Source organism: Felis catus, chromosome C1 (genome assembly GCF_018350175.1).
Source record: "Felis catus isolate Fca126 chromosome C1, F.catus_Fca126_mat1.0, whole genome shotgun sequence".
Classification (NCBI taxonomy): Eukaryota; Metazoa; Chordata; class Mammalia; order Carnivora; family Felidae; genus Felis; species Felis catus.
Window position 1 is genome coordinate 98,209,376 of NC_058375.1, and position 23,736 is coordinate 98,233,111.

Consider the following 23,736-nt stretch of genomic DNA (forward strand, 5'->3'; position numbering starts at 1 on the left):
ACAAGATCATGACCTGAGTCGAAGCTGGACACCTAACCGACTGAGGCACCCAGGCGCCCCCCTGAGTATCAAATTATAAACTCTGGGAAAAGCATATCTATTTCCATTTATTTATGCATTCAGTAAATATTTATTGAACATCTAATGTATGTAATAGGCTGGTTTGAATTCTAAGGATACAGTGATGACCAAGACAAATAATTCCCTCTATTTAGGGTGCTTACATCCTAGTTAGAAGGGGAGAAACAGAATAAACATGTTAACAAATGATATGATATCAAAGTTATACGTGCTTTGAAAAAAGTATGAGATAGTGGATTAACAAATGACAGAGCCGGAGTGCTATATTAGATTTGGTGGTGAAGGAAGTCTTTTCTGAGGAAAGTAGTTTTAAGTAGTTTAAACGGAGATGATGAGTAAGCCATTTGGAGATCTGGTGAAAGAGCCCTTCATAATGAACAATAGCAAACGAAAAGTCCTGATGCAAGAACAAGTTTAGCATGTTCAAAGGAACATTGTAAGTGAAAGGTAGAGTGAGAGAGTGGTATGACATGAAGCCAGAGAAGTGGCCACAGGTCATTTGTACCTACTGGATTTTAAAAACAGCTTTGTTGAGGTATAGGTGACATACAATAAACTGTATGTGTTAGTTTCCTAGGGCTGCTGTAATAAAGTACTACAAAACCGAGGGGCTTAAACAACAGAAATTTTTGTGTCAGTTCTAGAGGCTAGAAGTCTGAGATAAGAAATTAGTAGGGCCAGGCTCCCTCTGAAGGTGACAGAAAAGATCTGTTCCAGGCCTGTGTCCTAGCTTCTGATAGTTCTTTGCTTTGTGGCAGCATAACTCCAGTCTTGATATGGCGTTCTCCCTGTCTACATGTCTGTGTCCAAATTTCCTCTTTTTATAAGGATACCAATCACGTTGGGCTAGGAGACTACCCTACTCCAGAATGACCTAATCTTAACTAATTACATCTGCAATGCCTCAGTTTCCCAAATGTGGCCATGTTCAGAGATACTAGGGGTTAGAACTTGAACATATGAATTTGGCGGTGCACAATTCAAACCATAACATTGCATATATTTAAAGAACACAATATGATACATTTTGACATATGTATATGCTGTGAAATCATCACAATCAAGATAAACATTTTCATCACCCCTAAAATTTCTTCTGTCCCTTTGTAACCCCTCTCTTCTGCTCTTCCTTCCCTTTCCCCATATTAGGCACTCAGTAATATGCTTTCTTTCTTTCTTATGATTAGTTTGTACTTTCTAGAATTTTTTATAAACAGAATCATATGATCTGGCTCTTTCACAAAGCATAATTATTTTTTGAGGTTCATCCCATGTTATTACTGTATCAATAGTTTATTCCTATTTACTGTTGGAAAATATTCCTGTGTGTGTGTGTGTGTGTGTGTGTGTGTGTGTGTGTGTGTGTGTAATTTGTTTATCAGCTGTGGATGGACATTAGTGTCTAGGTTTTGGCTTTTATAAATAAAGACATTATGAATGTTTATGTACAAGTCTTTGTGTAGGGACATGTCCTTTAATATCTCTTGTGTAAGAATGGAATGGTTGATCATAGTATAGGTATGTATTTAAATTTTTAAGAAATTGCCTGTTTGACAAACTATACCATTTTATATTCCTACCAGCAGTGTAGGAGAATTTTAGTTACTCCACATCCTTGCTGACACTTGATATGGTCAACTTAAAAATTTTAGACATTCAAAGAAGTATGCAGTAGCACATCACTGAATATGCATTCAATGTGCACATTCCTAAGACCAAGGATGAACATTTTTTCCTTATTTATTTATTAACATACAATGTCACATTGGTTTCAGGTGTACAACATAGTGATTTGACAAGCCTAAAGGTATGCAGTCCTCACCACAAGTATAGCTACGATCTGTCACCATACAATGCTATTTTGATACCATGGATTATGTTCCCTTTGTTGTACCTTTTATCCCTGTGACTTATTCATTCCGTAATTGGAAATCTGTGTCTTCTACTCCTCTTCACCCATTTTGCCCATCCTCACACCCCTTCCCCTCTGGCAACCATCAGTTTAGTTTTTTCCCTGTATTTATGGGTCTTTTTTCTGATTTTTGTTTGTTGTTCATTCATTTGTCTTTTATACTCTACATATAAGTGAAATTTTATGGTATTTATGGAAACTATATGGTCTTTTTCTGTCCAACTTATTTCAGTTAGCATAATACCCTCTAGGTCCATCCATGTTGTTGCACATGGCAAGATCCCTTTTTTTTTAAATAATTTTTTTAACGTTTATTTTTGAGAGAGAGAGACAGAACATGCGTAGGGGACGGGCAGAGAGAGGGAGACACAGAATCTGAAGCAAGCTCCAGGCTCTGAGATGTCAGCACAGAGCCCGACATGGGGCTCGAATCCACGACTTGTGAGATCATGACCTGAGCTGAAGTCAGGCACGCAACCAACTGAGCCACCCCAGCACACCAAGATCTCTTTCTTTTTAAAATCTGAGTAATATTCAATCACTATTCAGACAAAATATAGAACCTTATCATATCCCCCTCCCACAAGGTTCACTCATGCCTTCTTTCAGACAAGTTCTTGAACATCATGTAAATGGAATGGCATAGTATGTATACTTTTTGGGTTTTTTTACTTTTTTCATTCAACATTATGTCTATGAGATTCATTAATGCAATTGCATGATTCAGTAGTTAATTCTTTTTTCACTATTGCATAGCATTCCATTGTATAAACATGTCACAGTGTATTACTCATTCTAATGTTAAGAGACTTTTGGTATATCACATCTTTTTATCTATTTATCTATTGATGGAAACTTGGGTTGCTTCCATATCTTGGCTATTGTGAACAATGCTGCAGTGAAGATAGGGGTGCATATATCTTTTTGAATTAGTGTTTTTGGTTTCTTTGGGTAAAAACCCAGTAGTGGAATTATTGAATCATGTGGTACATCTATTTTTAATTTTTTGAGGAACCTCCATGTTGTTTTCCACAGTGATTGCACCGTAGTTTTTATTGCTTTAAAAAAATAATTTATTATCATGTTAGCTAACATACAGTGTATATAGTGTAGTCTTGGCTTTGGGAGTAGATTCCCATGATTCATCACTTATATACAACACCCAGTGCTCATCCCAACAAATGCCCTCCTCAATGCCCATCTCTCATTTTCCCCCCACACACCCCCAAGCCTCCACCCCCAACAGCCTTCAGTTTGTTCTCTGTATTTAAGAGCCTCTTATTGTTTGCCTCACTCTCTGTTTGTAACTTACCTTTCCTTCCCTTCCCCTATGGTCTCAAATTTCACATAAGAGTGAAAACATATGATATCTGTCTTTCTCTGACTGACTTATTTCACTTAGCATAATATCCTCCAATTTTATCCACATTGTTACAAATGGCAAGATTTCATTCTCTTTCATCACCAAGTAGTAGTCCATTGTGTGTGTGAGTGTGTGTGTGTGTGTGTGTGTGTGTGTGTGTATATGTATACCACATCTTCTTTATCTATTCATCAGTAGATGGACATTTGGGCTATTTCCTTAATTTGGCTATTGTTGATAGTGCTGCTATAAACATTGGGGTACATGTGCCCCTATGAATCAGCACTCCTGTAACCTTTCGATAAATTCCTAGTAGTGCAATTGCTGGGTCATAGGGTAATTCTATTTTTAATTTTTTGAGTAACTTCCATACTGTTTTCCAGGGCAGCTGCACCAGTTTGCATTCCCACCAACAGTGCAAGAGGGTTCCCCTTTCTCCACATCCTCACCTACATCTGTTGTTTCCTGAGTTGTTAACTTTAGCCACTCTGACCAGTGTGAGGTGGTATCTCGATGTGGTTTGATTTGTATTTCCCTGATGATGAGCCATGTTGAGCATCTTTTCATGTCTGTTAGCCATCTGGATGTCTTCCTTGGAAAAGTGTCTGTTTATGTCTTCTGCCCATTTCTTCACTGAATTATTTGTTTTTCAGGTGTTGAGTTAGTAAGCTCTTTATAGATTTTGGATATTAACCCTTTATCCAATATGTCATTTACAAATATCTTCTCCCATTCCATTGGTTGCCTTTTAGTTTTGTAGATTACTTCCTTTTGTGCAGAAAGAAGCTTTTTATCTTGATGAGGCTCCAATAGTTCATTTTTGCTTTTATTTCTTTTGCCTTCAGAGACATGTCAAGTAAGAAGTTGAGGTCAAAGAGGTTGTTGCTTGTTTTCTCCTCTAGGATTTTGATGGTTCCCTGTCTCACATTTAGGTCTTTCATCCATTTTGAATTTATTTTTGTGTATGGTGTAAGTTTCATTCTTTGTGTTGCTGTCCAGTTCTCCCAGCACCATTTGCTAAAAAGACTGTCTTTCTTCCATTGGATATTCTTTCCTGCTTTGTCAAAGATTAGTTGGCCATACATTTGTGGGCCCATTTCTGGTTCTCTATTCCATTGGTCTATGTGTCTGTTTTTGTGCGATTACCATACTGTCTTGATAATTACAGCTTTGTAGTACAGGTTAAAGTCTGGGTTGTGATGCCTCCTGCTTTGGTTTCCTTTTTCAACAAAACTTTGGTTATTCAGGGTCTTTTGTGGTTCCATACAAATTTTAGGATTGCTTCTTCTAGCTCTGAGAAGAATGCTGGTGCGATTTTGATTGGGATTGCATTGAATGTGTAGATTCCTTTGGGTAGTATCGACATTTTAACAATATTTGTTCTTCTGATCCATGAGCATGGAATGTTTTTCCTTTTCTTTCACTAGCTTTCTATAGTTTTCAGCATACAGATCTTTTACATCTTTGGTTAGGTTTATTCCTAGGTATTTTATGGTTCTTGGTGCAATTATAAATGGGATCGATTCCTTTATCTCTCTCTTTTTTTTTTTTTTTTGCTTCATTATTGGTGTGTAGAAATGCCACTGATATCTGTACATTGATTTTATATCTTGTGACTTTGCTGAATTCATGCATCAACTCTAGCAGTTTTTTGAGGGAGTCTTTCAGGTTTTCCATGTAGGGTATCATGTCATCTGTGAGAAGTAAAAGTTTGATTTCTTCTTTGCCGATTTGTATGCCTTTTATTTCTTTTTGTTGTGTGATTTCCGAAGCTAGGACTTCCACTACTATGTTGAACAACAGTGGTGAGAGTGGACATCCCTGTAGTGTTCGTGATCTCAGAGGGAAAAGTCTCAGTTTTTCCCCATTGAGGATGATCTTAGCTATGGGCCTTTCATATATGGCTTTTATGATGTTAAGATATGTTCCTTCTATCCCAACTTTATTGAGGTTTTTCTATTAAGAATGGATACTGTATTTTGTTAAATGCCTTTTCTGCATCTATTGACAGGATCATATGGTTCTTAACTTTTCTTCTATTAATGTGTTGTATCACATTGATTGATTTGCAAATATTGAACCAACCCTGTAGCACAGGAATGAATCCCACTTGATTGTGGTGAATCTTTTAATGTACTGTTGAATTCGATTTGCTAACATCTTGTGGTTTTTTCATCCATGTTCATCAGGGATATTGGCCTGTAATTGTTCTTTTTAGTGGGGTCTTTGGTTTGGGAATCAAGGTAATGCTGGCTTCATAGAATGAGTCTGGAAGCTTTCTTTCCAGTTCTATCTTTTGAAACAGCTTGTGAAGAATAGGTACTAACTCTGCTTTAAATGTCTGGCAGAATTCCCCTGGCAAGCCATCTGGCCCAGGGCTCTTATTTGTTGGGAGATTTTTGATAACCAATTTAATTTCTTTGCTGGTTATGGATCTGTTCAAATTTTCTATTTCTTTCTGTTTGAGTTTTGGTGGTTTGTGGGTGTCTAGGAATTTGTCCATTTCTTCCAGATTATCCACTTTATTGGCATATAATTTTTTTTTTTTTAATTTTTTTTTTTCAACGTCTATTTATTTTTTTGGGACAGAGAGAGACAGAGCATGAACGGGGGAGGGGCAGAGAGAGAGGGAGACACAGAATTGGAAACAGGCTCCAGGCTCTGAGCCATCAGCCCAGAGCCCGACGCGGGGCTCGAACTCACGGACCGCGAGATCGTGACCTGGCTGAAGTCGGACGCTTAACCGACTGCGCCACCCAGGCGCCCTATTGGCATATAATTTTTCATAATATTTTCTACTAATTGTATTTCTGTGGTGTTGGTTGTGATCTCTTCTCTTTCATTTGTGATTTTCTCTATTTGGGTCCTCTCTCTTTTCTTTTTGAGAAGTCTGGCTAGGAGTTTATCAGTTGTGTTTATTCTTTCAAAAAACAGCTCTTAGATTCATTGATCTGTTCTCCTGTTTTTTTTGGATTGTATATTATTTCTGCTTTAATCCTTTATTATTTCTCTTCTTCTGCTGGCTTTGGGCTTTCTTTTCTGCTGTGTTTCTAGTTCCTTTAGGTGTGAGGTTAAATTCTGTATTTGGGATCTTTCTTGCTTCTTGAGATAGGTCTGGATTGCAATGTATTTTCCTCTTAGGACTGCTTTTGCTGCATCCCAAAGGGTTTGGACTGCCATGTTTTCATTTTCATTTGCTTCCATATATTTTTTAATCTCTTCAATTTCCTGGTTGACCCATTCTTTCTTTGATAGGATATTCTTTAACTTCCATATATTTGGAGGCTTTCCAAATTTTTTCTTGTGGTTGATTTCAAGTTTCATAGCATTGTGATCTAAAAATATGCATGTTATAATCTCAATCCTTTTATATTTGTTGAGGGATGTTTTGTGACCCAGTATGTGATCTGTTTTGGAGAATGTTCCCTGTGCACTCAAGGATGTGTATTCTGCTGTTTTTGGATGAAAAGTTCTGAATATATCTGTTAAGTCCATCTGGCCCAGTGTATCATTCAAGGCTATTGTCCTTATTGATTTTCTGCCTAGATGATCTGTCCATTGTTGTAAGTAGAATATTAAAGTCACCTACATTTACAGTATTATTATCAATAAGTTTGCTTATGTTTGTGATTGATTTATATATTTGTGTTCTTCCACCTTGGGGGCATAAATATCTACAATTGTTAGCTCTTCTTGATGGATAGACCCCATAATTATGATATAATGCCCTTCTTCATGTCATAGTCTTTGGTTTCAAATCTAGTTGGTCTGATATAAGTATGGCTACTCCATCTTTCTTTTGACATCCAGTAGCATGATAGATGGTTCTCTATCCTCTCACTTTCAATCTGCAGGTGTACTCGGGTGTACAATGAGTCTTTTGTAGGCAGCATATAGGTGGATCTTGTTTTTTCTATCCATTCTGATACCCTATATCTTTTGATTTGGGCATTTAGTCCATTTACATTCAGAGTTATTGAAAGATATGGATTTAGTGCCATTGTGTTATCTGTAGGTTTTGTGCTTGTGGTGATATCTCTGGTCCTTTGTAGTCTTTGCTGCTTTCTACTCATAGAGTTGCACTTAGGATCTCCTGCAGGGCTGGTTTAGTAGTCGTGAACTCCTTTAGTTTTTGTTTGTCTGGGAAAGCCTTTATCTCTCCTTCTATTCTGAATGAGTATCCAGACTAACTGGATAAAGGATTCTTGGCTGCATATTTTTCCTATTCAGCACATTTAATATTTCCTTCCTCTCCCTTCTGGCCTGCCAAGTCTGAGTGGACTGGTCTGCTACTACCCTTATGTGTCTAACCTTGTAGGTTAAGTTTCATTTATCCCTAGTTCCTTTCACAATTTTCTCTTTATCTTTGTATTTTGCCAGTTTCACTATGATATGTTGTGATCTTGACCTGTTTTTGTTGATTTTGAAGGGAGTTCTCAGTGGACTTGGATGTCTTCTTCTTCTCCCAAGAACTTTAGGGAAGTTCTCAGCTATAATTTGTTCAAATAAACCTTCTGCTCCTTTCTCTTCTTCTTCTGAAACTCCTATGATATGGATATTATGTTTCATTGAATCACTTAAGTCTCTAATTTTCTGTTTCTGATCTTCTTTTAAAAGTGTTTACCCATAATCAAGGGGAGGAAATTATACAAGGTATGTATAATAGGAGTCAGGAATCTTGGGGGCTAAGATTCTGCCTACCATAGACTATTTAACTTAATACAGTTATTGACATGGTTGGATTTAAATTTGTCATCTTGATGTTTTCTATTTGTCCCATCTGTTTTGTTGTTGTTGTTACCTTTTCCCTTATTTTTATGACTCCTTTTGGATTGAGCATGTTTTATAATTTCATTTTATTTACTTTGTTGACTTATTATTCATAATTCTTTGTTGTGGTATTTTAATAGTTTAAGGATTATATCTTTATCCATCTTTAACTTAATCTTAGTCTATCTTCAGGTGATGTTATATATATCATTTTACATATGGCATAAGAACATTATAACAGGATACTCCCATTTCTGCCTCTTGGCCATTGTGCTTTTGTTATATAATTAACTTTTTCATATATTATGAGCCCTATATTATTGTTTTCCCCCTAAACATTCAGTTATCTTTAAAAAAAATGTAAATAATGAGACAAAATTTTTTACACATGTAATGACCATTTCCAGTGTTCTTCATGCTGTTGTCTATATCTAGATTTCTATCTGGTATCATTTCCTTCTGCTTATGGTGCAGATCTGTTGGTGATGAATTCTTTTCAGATTGTGATTGTGCATGTCTGTGAAAGCCTTTATTTTCCCTTCATATTTGAAAGATATTTTTGCTGGCTTAAGAATTCTGTGGATAGGTTTTTTAGGTTTTTGTTTTTGTTTTTGGCAGTACTTTAAAGATGATAATCCACTGCCTTTTAGTTTGACTTGATTGTTCCAGTGAGAAATCTCCTGTCATCCTTATCTTTGCTCTACTCTGCATTATGTGTCTTTTTCTCTGGCTGCTTTTAATTTTTTTCTCTTTTTTACTGCCTTGGAGCAATTTAATTATGATGTGTCTTGGTTTGGTTTTCTTCACATTTCTTATGTTTTGGGGCTTTTTGGATCTGTAGATTTATAGCTTTGATCATGTTTGTAAACTTTTTTGGCCATTATCTTCAAGTATTTTTTTTCTGTATCCCTTGCCTTCAGGAGTCCCAACTACATATATGTTTGGGATCTCGAAGTTGTTCCACAACTCAATCATTTACTGTTAATTTTTTTTCCTCTGTGTATTTTATTTAGAATAATTTGTATTTCTATGTCTTTAGGTTTACTAATCTTTTTCTCTGCAATGTCTCCTCTATTGTCAACTCATTTAAATGTATTTTTCTTCACAACCATTGTTGTTTTCACCTTTAGAAGTTCAATTTTGGTCTTTTATATCTCCATGTCTCTACATACTTAATCTTTCCTCTAATATATGGAAACTAGTTATAATACCTTTTCCCCAATTTTATTTATTGAGGGATAATTGACAAAATAATTGTATATATTAAAATTATACAACATGATGATTTTATACACACACACACATACACACACAGTGGAATAATAACCAAAATCAAGATAATTAATACACCATCTTCTAACATAGTTGAGTCTTTTTTTTTGTTATGTAGTGAGAATACTTAACATCTACTCTCAGCAACTTTCAAGTATATGGAATACTGTATTACTGGGCCATCGTTGGAAAAATGTCAATTCAGGTCATTTGTCTATTTTTTAATTACGTTATTTACTTTTTTGCTATTTAGTTGTATGAGTATATATGTGTGTGTGTGTGTGTGTGTGTGTGTGTGTGTGTGTGTGTGTATTAGATATTACCTCCTTAACAGACCTGGTTTGCAAATATTTTCTCCTTAACAGACCTGGTTTGCAAGTATTTTCTCCCATTCTGTAGGTTGCCATTTCAAGTTATTATTTCATTTGCTTTCCTGAAGCTTTTAAAATTTGATATGGTCCTACTTATTTATTTTAGCTTTTGTTACCTATGCCTTTGGAGTCCTATCCAAAAGATCATAGTCAAGACATATGTCAAAGAGCCTTTTCCTATGTTTTCTTCTGGGAATTCTAGTTTCAGGTCTTACATTTAAATTTTAATCCATTCTGAGTTCTTTTTTTTTTTTTTTTTTTTTGAGAGAGTGCACACATGAGTTGGGGAGGGGCAGAGGGAGAGGGAGAAAGAGAATCTGAAGCAGGCTCCATGCCCATCACAGAACCCAATGTGGGGCTTAATCTCATGACTGTGAGATCATGACCTGAACCAAACTCAAGAGTTGAACATTTAACCAACTGAGCTACCCAGGACCCCTGAGTTAATTTTGTTGATTAGTATAAAATAGGATCCAGTTTCCTTTCTTTGTATGTGGCTATCCTATTTTTCAGTATCATTTATTAAACAGACTACACTTTTTCCTTTGTGTGTTCTTGCCCCCTTGTCAAAGACTAGTTGACCATATATGTATGAGTTTACTTCTGGGCTCCCTGTTCTGTTCCATTGTTATATGTGCTTGTTTTTATGTGAGTATCATACTGTTTTGATTACTGTATCTTTGTAATATGGTTTGAAATCAGGATGTGTGATGCCTCTAGCTTTGTTTCCCTTTTTCAAGATTGCCTTAGTTTTTAGAGATTTTTGTGGTTCTGTACAAATTTTAGGATTATTTCTATTTTTTGTGAAAAATGCCATTGGAATTTTGATACAGATTGCATTGACTTTGTAGATTGATTTGGGTAATATGGACATTTTAACACTGTTATTTCTTCTTAATTTAAAAACATTTTTTTAAATGTTTATTTATTTTTGAGAGAGACAGGGACAGAATGCAAGGGGCTAGGGGCAGAGAGAGAGGGACACACAGAATCCGAAGCAGGCTCCAGGCTCCGAGCTGTCAGCACAGAGCCTGATGCAGGGCTCAAACTCACAAACTGTGAGATCACGACCTGAGCCGAAGTTGGACGCTCAACCGACTGAGCCACCCAGGCGCCTCAACACTATTATTTCTTCTAACCCATGAATGCAGGATAACTTCCATTAATTTGTGACTTCCTCATTTGTTTTCATCAGTGTCTTATAGTTTTTGGTGTATATCTCTTTCACTTCCTTGTTTAAATTTATTCTGAAGTATATTATTGTTTTTTTGATGCTATTTTAAATGGGATTGCTTTCTTAATTTTTCTTTCAGATAGTTTATTGTTAGTGTATAGAAATGCAACTGACTTTTGTATAATGATTTTATATCCTGCAAATTTACTGAATTCATTTATTAGTTGTAATGTTTTTTTGGTGGAGCCTTTAGAATTTTCCATACATTAGATTATGTCATCTGCAAACAGATAATTTTCCTGCTTCTTTTCTGATTCATATGCCTTTATTTCTTTCTCTTGCCTAATTGCTGTGGCTAGGACTTCCAGTACTTCATTGACTTGACAATAGTGAGCCTCCATGTCTTGTCTCTGATCTTAGAGGAAAGGCTTTTAACTTTTTACCATTGAGCATGATGTTGGCTGTGGGCTTGTCATATATGGCCTTTATTATGTTGAGGTACATTCCTACTGTACCTAATTTGTTGAGAGTTTGTATCATAAAAGAATGTTGAATTTTTTAAATGCTTTTTCTGCTTCTATTAAGACAATCATGTGATTTTTGTTCCTCATTTCGCTAATATGGTGTATCACATTGACTTATTTGCATGTGTTAAACCATCCTTACATCCTTGAGATAAATCCCACTTGATCATGGTGTATAATCCTTTTAATGTGCTCTTAAATTTGGTTTGCTACCATTTCATTGAGGATTTTTGCATCTATGTTTATCAGGGATATTGGCTTATAATTTTCTTGTCTTGTAGGTCCTTGTCTGACTTAGTATCAGGGTAATGCTGACCTTATAAAATTAATTTGGAAATGTTTCTTCCTCTTCAATTATTTGGGAAGAGTTTGAGAAGGATTGGTATTAATTCTTCTTTAAATATATATTTTAATTGGAGAATTCACCAGTGAACCATTTGGGCTTTTATCATTGGGAGATTTTTGATTACTGACTCAGTCTCCTTACTTGTTATTGGCCTATTCAGGTTTTCTATTATTGCATGGTTCAATCTTGGTAGCTTGTATGTTCCCAGAAATTTATCCATTTCTTCTAGGTTATCTAATTTGTTGTTGGTAATTGTTCATAGTGTCTCTTAAGGTCTTTTGTATTTCTGTTGTCAGTGTAATTCCTCCTCTTTCATTTATAATTATTATTTATGTCATGTCTTTTTTATTCCATGGTGAGCCTAGCTAAGGGTTTGTCAATTTTGTTTATGTTTCAAAAACCCGACTTTTAGTTTCATTGATTTCTATTTTTCTAGTCTCTACTTCATTTATTTCTGCTCTAATTTTATTATTTTCTTCCTTCTAACTTTGGGCTTTGTTCTTCTTTTTCTAGTTCCTTGAGGTATAAGTGAGGTTGTATATTTAGTATCTTTTTTGTTTCTTAATGTAGGTATTAATCACTATAAACTTTCCTCTTAGAACTGCTTTTGCTATACCCCATAAGTTTTGATATGTTGTGTTTCCATTTTCATTTGTTTTAAGATTTTTTTTCATTTCTTTTTTGACTCATTGGCAGGTCAGGATTGTTTTTGCTTAATTTCTACATGTTGGAAATTTTCCAGTTTTCCTTCTGTTATTGATTTCTAGTGGGCAGAAAAGACGTTTGGTATGATTTTGGTCATCTTAAATTAGTTATCACTTTTTTGTGACCTAACATATGGTCTATCCTGGAGAATGTTCTGCATATGGTTGAGAAGAATGTGTATTCTGCTGCTGTTGGCTGGAATCTTATGTATATATCTGTTGGGTCCAACTTGTAGTTTAAGTCCATTATTTCCATATTGATTTTCTGTCTGGATGATCTATCAATTTTTGAAAGTGGGGTATTTAAGTTCCCTATTATTATTGCATTGCTGTTTGTTTTTGCCTTCAGATTTGTTTATTATTGTTGAATGTAGTTAGGTACTCTTATTATTGTTGAATGTAGTTAGGTACTCTGATATAGGATGCATGTATTTTATAATTGTTACATCCTTTTGATGATTTGCCCCTTTATCATCACATAATGACCTTCTTTGTTTCTTGTTACAACTTTTAACTTAAAGTCTATTTTGTCTGATACAAGTATAGCTACCCCTGCTCTTTTTTGGTTTCCATTTGCATGGGCTATCTTTTTCCATTCCTTCACTTTTTGGCTATGAGTGTCCTTAAAGCTTAAGTGAGTCTCTTATAGGCAGCATATCAATGGGTCTTTTTTTTTTTTTTTTTTTTTTTTGCATTCAGCCACTCTGTGTCTTTTAATTAGAGAATTTAAACCATTTACATTTGGAATGATTATTGATATGAAAGCACTTACTATCACCATTTTGTTGTTTTCAATTATTTTGTAGTTCTTTTTCTTCTTCTCATCTCTCTTTGTGAATTGATGATTTTTTAATGATTCTCTTCTATTATTTGTGTATCTACTATGGGTTTTTCTTTGTGATTACTATGAAGCTTATATAAAACATGTAATGTTTATAACAGTCTATTTTAAGCTGACAGCTTTACTTCACTTGCATAAAAAAGTTCTACACATTTATTTGCCTCCCCCATTTTATGTTTTTGGTGCCCAATTTACATCTTTTTATATGGTGTATCCACACAATATAAATTAACAGATATTTTTTTCAACAGTTATGTCTTTTAACTTACATACTAGAGTTCAATGTGGTTTACATATTTTTCAGTTCCAGAACTTCTGTTTGGTTATTTTTTATTATTTTTATCTTGTTGTTGAACTTGTTTTTTCATGATTGTTTTCCTGAGTTCATTGACTTGTCTACATTCCCTTGAATCTCTCTGAGCTTCCTTAAAATAATTATTTTGGATTGTTTTTCAGGTAACTCAAATTTCTGTTTCTTTGGGATTATTTACTGGAAAGATTTTGTGTTCTTTTGGTGATGTCAAGTTTTGATGTTCTTTGTCTACTAATTCTATACCATTTCTGGGTCAGTTTCAATTGATTAATTTCCTTTTCATTATGAATTGTATTTTACTACTTTTTAAAAAAAGTTTATTTATTTATTTTGAGAGAGGGGGAGTGCACACATGTGCATGAGTGGGGTAGGGATGGAGAGAGAAAGGGGGAAAGACAGAATTCCAAGCAGGCTCCACACTGTGACTGCAGAGCCTGATGTGGGGCTCAAACTCACAAACCATGAGATCATACCCTGAGCCAAAATCAAGAGTTGGACATTTAACCGGCTGAACCACACAGGGGCCCATGTATTTTCCTGCTTCTTTGCATTACTACTTATTTTTTTTTTATTAAATTCCACATATTGTGGATTATACCTTCTTGGGTACCAAATATCATTGCATTCCTATAAATATTCTTTGGCTTTGTTCATTGACTCAATTATGTTACTTGCAAACAGTTGATCCTTTTAGGTCTTGCTTTTTAAGCTTTTTTTTTTTTTTTTTTTTTTTTTTTTTTTTTGCAGAATCAAAACAGCATTAGTTTAGGGCTAATTTTTCCCACAATTGAGGCAAAACCATTCTAAGTATACTACTTGATTTCCCATGAATTAGGCGATTTTCCACTGTTGCTGGTGGGTACAAACACTATGCCTATCCCTGTGTGAGTTCCAGGACTGTTCTCTTTAATCCTTTCAGATATTTCTTTTCCTAGCCTCATCTAATTTCTTCACATGCATGAGTTTATTGTTTTCAGCTGAATACTCAAAGAGATCTGTAGATCTCAAGAATTCTCTCTCTGTGCATTTCTCTCCTCTCCAGTATTCGTCTCCAGATTCCATGGACTCCCAAGTCCATATTCTCAATTTGGGGACACTGGCCTCAGCCTTGGTACCTCTCACTGTACCATCTGCCAGAAACTTTCCCCAGGCACTAAGCTCGTTCTCTTGTTTGTTTCCCATCTCTCTAGGATCACTTTTTTCCTATTGCCTAAGGTCCACTGTATGGAAAGCATTATTTCATATATTTTGTCCTGTTTACAGTAATTTTAGATGGGAGGGTAAATCTGGGCAGAAGTGAAAGTTCAGTCTGCCTGGATTCAGATCATATACATGATATTCCCTCTGAAAAGAAAATCATTACCCAAATATATGATATTTTTAATAGTTTTTAAGTAATAGGCCAAGTGTATCTATTATACAAATATATTTCCCAGGAATATGTATACAAGTGTGCTAGAAACTGAGTTCCTGAATCAGTAATTTATACAACAGAGGTATTACTTCCACTAGAAACAAACATCAAATCTTCTCACAGTTACCATACTCTTGTCTTAACATCTTGCTTGGAATCACATGAAACAGGTTAAGTTTGGTATCTTCATTTCAACTTTTCCTGTTTTCAGGGTTTTTCTCTTACTACACGGTAACTTATATTTCTGATATTTAGAGGCCTCTGGCCTAGCTATTCCTGGTATACATACCAGATTCTGCCTTGACCTCTCCATCCTACCTCCAGAGCGACTCACCTATAACAGGACTCATTTTTTGCATTAACTTTTATTAACAAGAAAGACTAGGATAAATGAAGATCAATGGGATTGTCAATAATCAAGAATAGTATCTATAATTTATTGAATATCTACCATGTGCCAGATGTTCTATTATTTTCTCAAATTCTTTTAAAACCACTAACCATGATGAAGGCCTTGGGGAATCAGGGCTTACAGAAGGGCTGCTTACTCAGTTAAGTATTGAAGGATGAGTAGGAATTAGGTGGGATGAGGCACGCAGTGGGGGATCAGGCAGATGTTCCAGAGATAGAGAATGGTATATGAAAGGACTTGGAGGCAAGAAAGAATGTGACTAATTTGAGAATTCCATTTAGATTGGCTGAAGGACATAGAAAGTGCAGACAGGGTGGGGAAGTCAGGGTGAGGGGTGACAGATAAAACCAGAGAGGTAAAATAGATTGCCAGGGATTTGTAAATGATACTAAGGAGTTTGGACTTTTTTTTCCTGAGGGTAGTAGAAAATTCTCGTTGAACTTTTGGCATATTACCTTGTTACACAGAGGCAAATGGGTTAAAAGAAGTAGAATTGAATTACAGCTGTGTAGATGGAGAAAAGTGTATGTCGGTTTCAAAAATTCAATAATTATTTTTTCATGCCCTTCCTCAGCCATTTATACATTAAACACATAACGACTGCCTGCTATATACCAGGCATTCTGACTAAATAGTTATTAAACAAGTGAGTATTGAATTATCGTAAGTTAGCTATCATTTATCGAGCACTTATTATATGGCAGATACTGTGTTAAGTGCTTTACATAAACACTGATACTACCTTTAAGTACGTAATGAAACAACTAAAGCTCAAGCATGCTAATGTCATAGTAAATGGCAGAGTCAGGATTTGATCTCAGATCAGTTTGACATCTTGTCAGATTTGGTCATTTACTTAAATGACTATTCTTTCACACATGTAAATTTTGTTTATTATTTTTTCAAATCCAAAGATAGAACAATAAAATATTTTGAACTAAAATATTTTAACTAATTAAATATTTTTTTTCTTTTAATCCACAACACATATGCGAATTGCTCTGGATTTCCATAAAAAAGGTGCCTTTGTTTTGTAGATGAGCAAAATTTTCTATTATCTGTAAAGGAGCATTCAGGCAAAATTTGGGACACTCAAGCCCCAAATAAATTTATTCCCAAGATTTACTTAGATGATGTTGAGGGTTTTTTTTTTTGTTATGTTTTTTCTCCTTCTGTGTGTATCCTTTGTTAATATTAATAAATATTAATAAAGGATGTATTTAAAAGGGTAATTTTATTTTGAAATTGGAGAGAGGAAAATTCATGCTGCAATAATGTCAGAGTTTCCAAGGGAATATGTTGTGAAATTGTTTGTCTAAACACATTTTATTTGGGGTTCAGTATGAATTTTCAATAGATGTTTTTTCAGATAAGAAAGCAGTAATTCAAACGCAATTATATAAACAAGAAGATCAGAGAGGAATTATCCTGAAGGGTATAAAATGAACCAAGAGCTTTTAGTCTGGGTCATTATACCATCAGCTCACCAATGCAAAGTAAGGTAGGTGTCTACACTGAAAAGGCTTTGTGAAATGAAATGTTCTTACTTGAATTCTTTCTTCATTTTCATGATTTTAGCCAATACTCAAAAATGGCAAGTGCTAAGTGATAATTTGCTTCAATAGACTCCAAGAATTCTAATTACTGCTCCAAAATTGTTCAATGGTGGTGGAGGTGAGTGAATGACATATATAAAGATATGAAAAACTACATTGACTTAAAGTAAGAGGAACAACTGGTCAGTTCTCTAATGAAGGCTGATTGATGTTCATGGCTTTCTCTAGTTACATTTTGATTTAAACATTTTTATCAGTGTATTAGATCCTGTCAATTACTAATGGTTATGTTTGATGATCATATACTTCTGGGAAAACTTACAGTAAATTCACTTTGGATAGTGTCTAATGTACATACCTGCCTTATAGTATATTTTGGTTTCCAGAAAAATATTGCTTTAGTGAAGTTCTGGATTGCTCATAGGGTGGGCAATTGATTTTTTTATGGCATAGTAAGGAATTTGGAGACAAAAGATAGGCAAAGGAATTTAGCAGAGTAGAGAGCAATGTGTTTATTAAGAATGAAGGTAGTGAGAGCAAAAAAAAGAGGGAGGGAGGAAAAAGGTGGGGTAAGTGGCAAAGGAAAGAAGTTACTTTATGTAAGAAAAAATGTTGAAAGTGTAGACAGATGGTCATACCACTGAAAGAGGCATCTCTCATTATTAGGACCTGAAATCATGCCTTCTATTTTTAGGTGCTTAATAAATCACTTATGATGACTTTAAAGAGGCATTTAAGTTGCAGAGATGAGAATCCAGGTGACAATAAAGAGAAATTATGGCAGATCATATAGGGAGGTATTAACTAATAGTGATTTATATAGTGTTATATAGTTATTAGTCTTTGTTCCATAGCATTCCAAGAGCTTCACACATATTGTTTTATTCTTTTTATGATTTTTAGGAAAAATGAAGGCAAATGATATTAAATTGCTCAGTTACTCATAATTGTAATGAAATCTGGAAGCAGAATTCTAGATCACTAACTCTTATAGCTCAGGGAACTGATACTAATTTATCACATAGAATCACAATCTATTTGTGCTGAAAAGACCTTCCTGATCATCTTCTAGTTCTAAGCCTTCCTTTTATAGATGAAGAAACAGGCTCAGAAAGATTCTGTGGGTGAAGTTTTACTATTTGCAATGAAGGGGAAAGAACAATTCTTACTTTTTTTTACACTCACAAAATTATACAGCTACTATTGCTTGTAATTCAGCACTTAAAAAAATTATTTATTAAAAAAATTTTTTTCATTTTATTTTATATTTGCAAGAGAGAGACAAAATGTGAGCGAGGGAGGGGGTGGGGGCAGAGAGATGGAAACAGAATCTGAAGTAGGTTCCAAGCTCCACGCTGTCAGCGCAGAGCCTGACCTGGGGCTCGAACCCATGAACCCATGAGATCATGACCCGAGCTGAAGTCGGACACTTAACCAACTGAACCACCCAGGAGCCCATAAAAATGTTTTTATTCATTTTTGAGAGAGAAGGAATGCAAATGGGGGAGGTGCAGAGAGAAGGGGACAGAGAATCCAAAGTGGGCCCTGTGCTGACAGGAGAGAGTCAGATGTAGGCCTCGAACTCAGGAACCATGAGATCATGGCCTGAGCTGAATGAAGTCTGATGCTTAACCGACTGAGCCACCCAGTAACTCAGCACTTTTAATTTTTCCTTTTGTTAGTTCAGAGTTTTACATTTATAAGAGGAACTCTCAAAACATATACAGTATCCATAATGAATATGGCAACAGTGGGTAAAAGTTCTAAAATAGTGTTTTATCCTACAATTAAAAAAAAAATGGTTAGGTTTACTTGTCTCTTTATGTTTTCCAGATGAGAAAATAAGGCCCAGATAGATTAAATATTTTAGTCAATTTCTCATAGATCTATGGGATATCTTGAAATAGCATTCTGTTTCCTAACTCCAGGACCAATATTCTCACCAGATCACCACAGATCTATTTTATATAGAATCACAGACAGAGCTAATAGTTAAAATATCCGAGTTAATTATTTTTATGCAAAAACCCAGTAGTTGGCTAGACAGGCAAGAACCATATGATCATGATGGCTGAATATTTTATATCATTCTTAGAGAATCCTCTAAATCTGTGGTTTTAAAATAATGGAACCAATTCTCTACCATAGATGGAGCTCACATTTGTGAAGCACTTGAGAAACCCAGACCCATGAGCCAGAAATTCTTATATTTTCACTCCTTAACTGAGATACCAAAAAATTCCAAAGAATACTTGAATATGCAACATTTTATCCAAAAGAGTTAACCAGAAAACCCTTTTAAATGGGTTACTTCACTTCCTTGTTTATACAGAAGACGTTTTATATAATTTTGTATCTTGGAGTCATGATTTGGACTCTTTCAGAGCACTTAGAACAATGCTTTTATTATTAATGTTCATACTTCTCTCCTTAGACTGTTAGCCCTTGAAGTCATGGACCATAGCTTATCCATTTTGTATTTCTCATCGTCTGGTTCAAATGCTCAGTATATGTTTATCTAATTTATCTGCTATAAGTCATAATAATATTATCCATCTGCTTAGAATGACCCATCAATATTGAACAGACTCTCCATTAAACAGGTTCTATTGAGATACATATTCTCCTTCTATTTGAGGCACAGTGGACCCTCTTATCTTCCAGGTAGTCAAACCTCATTTTATTTTCCCAGCTAACCCCAGTAGATCTGTCCTTGAATGGTATTACTCTCACTATGTCAACCTATATTTTTTGTTTCTATAATTTGTTTTAAGATAGTGCGCTCCATACATTTTCTTAGTAAAATAATTTTTATTTGTCCAACTCCACTTCTTTCAACCATCAGAGAGTATTCTCAGGGTTGGAAGGGGGGGGTTCTAGATTTCTGGGTTAACCCTTTAACACCGGTTAGAATAACACTAGAATAGTTGGCCCATTCTAGGCTTTCTCTAGCTTCATCTTCCTTGACAGACATTGGATAGAATTGTATGCAAGCTTATTTGCACTGAGATGGCACTACAGTTTGATTATACATTTTCTTGGTTTCTATATGCTTTCTAATTATGACTAGTCTGTTGGCCTTTTAAACTATCGAACCAAAGATTTTAGAAAACTCCTGTTTTGAAAAGCCCCTACTGAGGCCTGTTAAGTCACTTCTTATAATTAGAGGCAGGTATTTAAACTGTTTCTACTGAATGAATTGTTTTGCGCTGAGTTGACCTTATGTGTCCGTCACTTTTCTGTTGTGATGTTTCAGGCTTTCCATTTCACTGCCCAGTGTTGTTAAGTGGCACTTGCGAGCAGGACATTTGCTATGTGAGTTCCTACACTTATGACGTATATGGCTCATGGCCACATTATAAAGAAAGGTTATTGAGAGTACTAAGTATGTAAAAACACCTAATATAGGGCCTAGGACAAAGTAGGCATTCGATAAATATATATATTTACACACACACACACATGCACACACATATGCACACGCACTGTAGCTCTTTCTAAATGTCCCTTCTGAATGTCCTAAAGGATTCATGTAATAGATTCTTTAATTTTGTCTTTGATTTAGCATGACTGCAATCTACGTGATGTCCGTGCTTTTTGGCCTGGCATGTGGACAAGCGATGTCTTTTTGTTTTCCAACTGAGTATATGATGCATGTCGAAAGGAAAGAGTGTGCTTATTGCCTAACCATCAACACCACCATCTGTGCTGGATATTGTATGACACGGGTATGTAGTTCATCTCACTTCTTTTAGCTGAAAATTAGATAAACCTAGACTCAGTCCATTTCTATCCAGAAAGGAAATGAGATAAATCACAACCTCATTTCACAGACCTAACGGTCATTGGCTCCTTAGAGGTAGAGTCCCTAGGTTATAATATACGGACCTACTCCATACAGTTGGTACAGATAATTTTTACAATAGTTTTACTCCCAAAGTTTATTTAAACCTTATCTTGTTCCCACGATCAAGGATAAAAGAGAGGTGTGTGTGTATGTCATTTTTTTTTGTCTCTATAGGATTCAGTGTGGATATGCTGAATTGGTATTGGGGAATGGGACTAAGGAATCCTCCCCCAGTCCTATTTGTATCTATGGGATGTAAGCGAATTAACATTTTGCTTCCTCTTCTGTTCTTCCCTCAGGATATCAATGGCAAACTGTTTCTTCCCAAATATGCTCTGTCCCAAGATGTTTGCACCTACAGAGACTTCCTGTACAAGACTGTAGAAATACCAGGATGCCCACACCATGTTACTCCCTATTTCTCCTACCCGGTAGCTGTAAGCTGTAAATGTGGCAAGTGTAATACTGACTATAGCGACTGCATACATGAGGCCATCAAGACAAATGATTGTACCAAACCCCAGAAGTCCGATGTGGTAGGAGTTTCTATCTAACTTCAATAGCAAGGTCACTTGCGGTTCAGTTCAATGTGTTTACCTGGAATACAATTAATAAAATACCAATATGTTTCACAACACACTGTGTACATTTTGAGTACTCTTTCATCCAAACCTATACCCACACATGCATTAGAGAGCTTAGGGGATTTAGAAGAAAAGGTCAGTGAAACAGCCTTTTGAGCTCACATAAAGGATGGTTTCCACATGGAAGGGCAGACAGCAGGTAAAATGGTGAACAGAGATATCAGACACCGATGAAAGCCAGCCTTGAGCAGGCTTTAAAAAAATTTTTTTAAATGTTTTATTTATTCTTGAGAGAAAGAGAGAGCGTGAGTGAGGGAGGGGCACAGCAAGAGAGGGACACAGAATCCGAAGCAGACTCCAGGCTCTGAGCTGTCAGCACAGAGCCCGACGTGGGGCTCAAACTCATGAGCCGTGAGATCATAACCTGAGCCAAAGCTGTGAGATTGTGACCTGAGCCGAAGTCATGAGATTATGACCTGAGCCGAAGTTGTGAGATTATGACCTGAGCCGAAGTTGGATGCTCAACTGACTGAGCCACCCAGGCGCCCCCTGAGCAGGCTTTCTTAACAGAAGGTCATGAGGTTTGTCTTGATATAGAAAATGAATGTGGGGATGCTGCAGAGTTATAAGTAGAGGGTTATGTGATCAGAAAGTGAAGGAATATATGGCAACAGGGTACTGGAGACACTGACTTCCAAAGGCTAGAAGCAGGACTGGAGTGGAAATGGTGGGTAAAGAATATGTGAAATCTGCAATATAACCTTTTATTCTAGGCTACTCAAATGCATATGATAAAACTTCACCAAAACTCAGAGGACAGTATATTCCATTCTAAAAACTGTTCTCTTTAATTTAATTACTCTGATGGGCCAACTGACTTATGAAAGTTATACGCCCAAAAGCCTAGAAAAGAGGCCATGATCATTTTACATGTGGAAGTCTAAATCCTTTGTATTCTTTCAAGTAATAGGAGACACTTTTCAGCATTTATACCAAGAGTAACTTGTGCTGCTTTGGCTTTTGATGTCCTGAAAAACTAGAAGGATTTTGAAAGATTTCAGGGAGGGGGGAGAATGCTAAGGGATTCAATAACATAGAATCATCCTAAATTCTAAACCTTCATCAATATTGAAACACTGCTATCTGGAAAATGCGTTTATTTTTCTTTTCCTTCCTTAGGTACTCTTTCATGAGTTTGGTTTCAACACACCTGTGATGCGAGACAGACCTAGTCTGACCTCAAAAAGACTTGACCTCAAAAAGATGATTTATCCTGTATTTGCCCATTTCTCTCCATCTAAACTGCTACCCTCAGGGTAAAAATCAATTACCAGCAGGGATGGTTACCTTTGCTGTATCCCACAGTCACCGGCTACATTCAGCTGGGCATCTTGTAAATGCCCGCATGCAGACACGGGAGAGCTGGGCGAGTGCGCATGCGTGTGTGTGCGAGTGCGCATGTGTGCAGGTGTTCGGGTGGCATAGATGGATTACCACCAAGCCCGTGCTCTGTCAATGGGGAGAGAATAGTTGCACATTTATAGACAAAGTCAGGAATCCACATTATGCTTACCTTACTGTGTTTGAGGTTGACAGTACAGTTTCCAAGTATTAATCTGGGGCTTTGGGTTCTTATATCACTTGATAACATGAACACGTTAAAGCTGCAGGATTATAACATCCCCTCTGAAAACTGTGTATCAAACATAGATCTCTGATTAATGAGTAAACTCTTTAATGTTCACACCTAACTGGCACTAATCACGTGATTCCATGGCTTTCATGGAATCTGAAAGATATTTTCCAGCGACTTGAACTGTGACTACGCTGAGAGATTTAGGGAGGCCCCTTAAACAGACTTCCACTCAGAAGACATTGCATAAATTAGCTTCCTATACCTGTAGGGAGGAGGCCAGGCCTGGACATGGCTGTGGTGGGCCTATAGCATCATGGGCCACAGAACCTAGAATGGCATATCAGAGACAACTTGTCTCCACCCACTGAAGGCAATCCACTTAGAATAGGGGCACGTATAAGTTATACTGAACTATTTTTAAAAGTGAAGTTGTCTAAGACAATCCTTAGGAGAAGGGTTCGGGATCGGCACGATCAACAATTTGCCTCAACTGGATCTAGAAACACGTGTATATGGAAATGCTCTTTTGGAGGGTATCGATGTTCTTTGGGTTTAAGAGAGGCGGAATGAATAGAGAGCTCAGAAATGGGAAATAAAGAATCATTGCTGGTGGAAT

General features: G+C 36.0%; 1 protein-coding gene and 1 long non-coding RNA gene across 5 annotated transcripts in view; both read left to right on the forward strand.

Moving 5' to 3' along the window:
* TSHB (thyroid stimulating hormone subunit beta) overlaps positions 1–21,537 on the forward strand; it is a 38,888-nt gene extending 17,351 nt beyond the window's left edge. The window contains exons 3-5 of one of the 4 annotated variants that reach the window (XM_045033223.1): positions 17,076–17,171; positions 20,619–20,781; positions 21,200–21,537. In XM_045033223.1, coding sequence (XP_044889158.1) covers positions 20,620–20,781; positions 21,200–21,454 — 417 coding nt within the window. In that variant the 5' untranslated portion in view covers positions 17,076–17,171; position 20,619 and the 3' untranslated portion in view covers positions 21,455–21,537. 4 annotated transcript variants of the gene reach the window in all.
* Positions 21,538–21,992: 455 nt separating this feature from the next.
* LOC109502548 lies at positions 21,993–22,820 on the forward strand. Its single transcript, XR_002161215.2, has 2 exons — positions 21,993–22,211; positions 22,664–22,820. It is a non-coding gene; the product is annotated as an uncharacterized LOC109502548 (long non-coding RNA).
* The last annotated feature ends 916 nt before the right edge of the window (positions 22,821–23,736 follow it).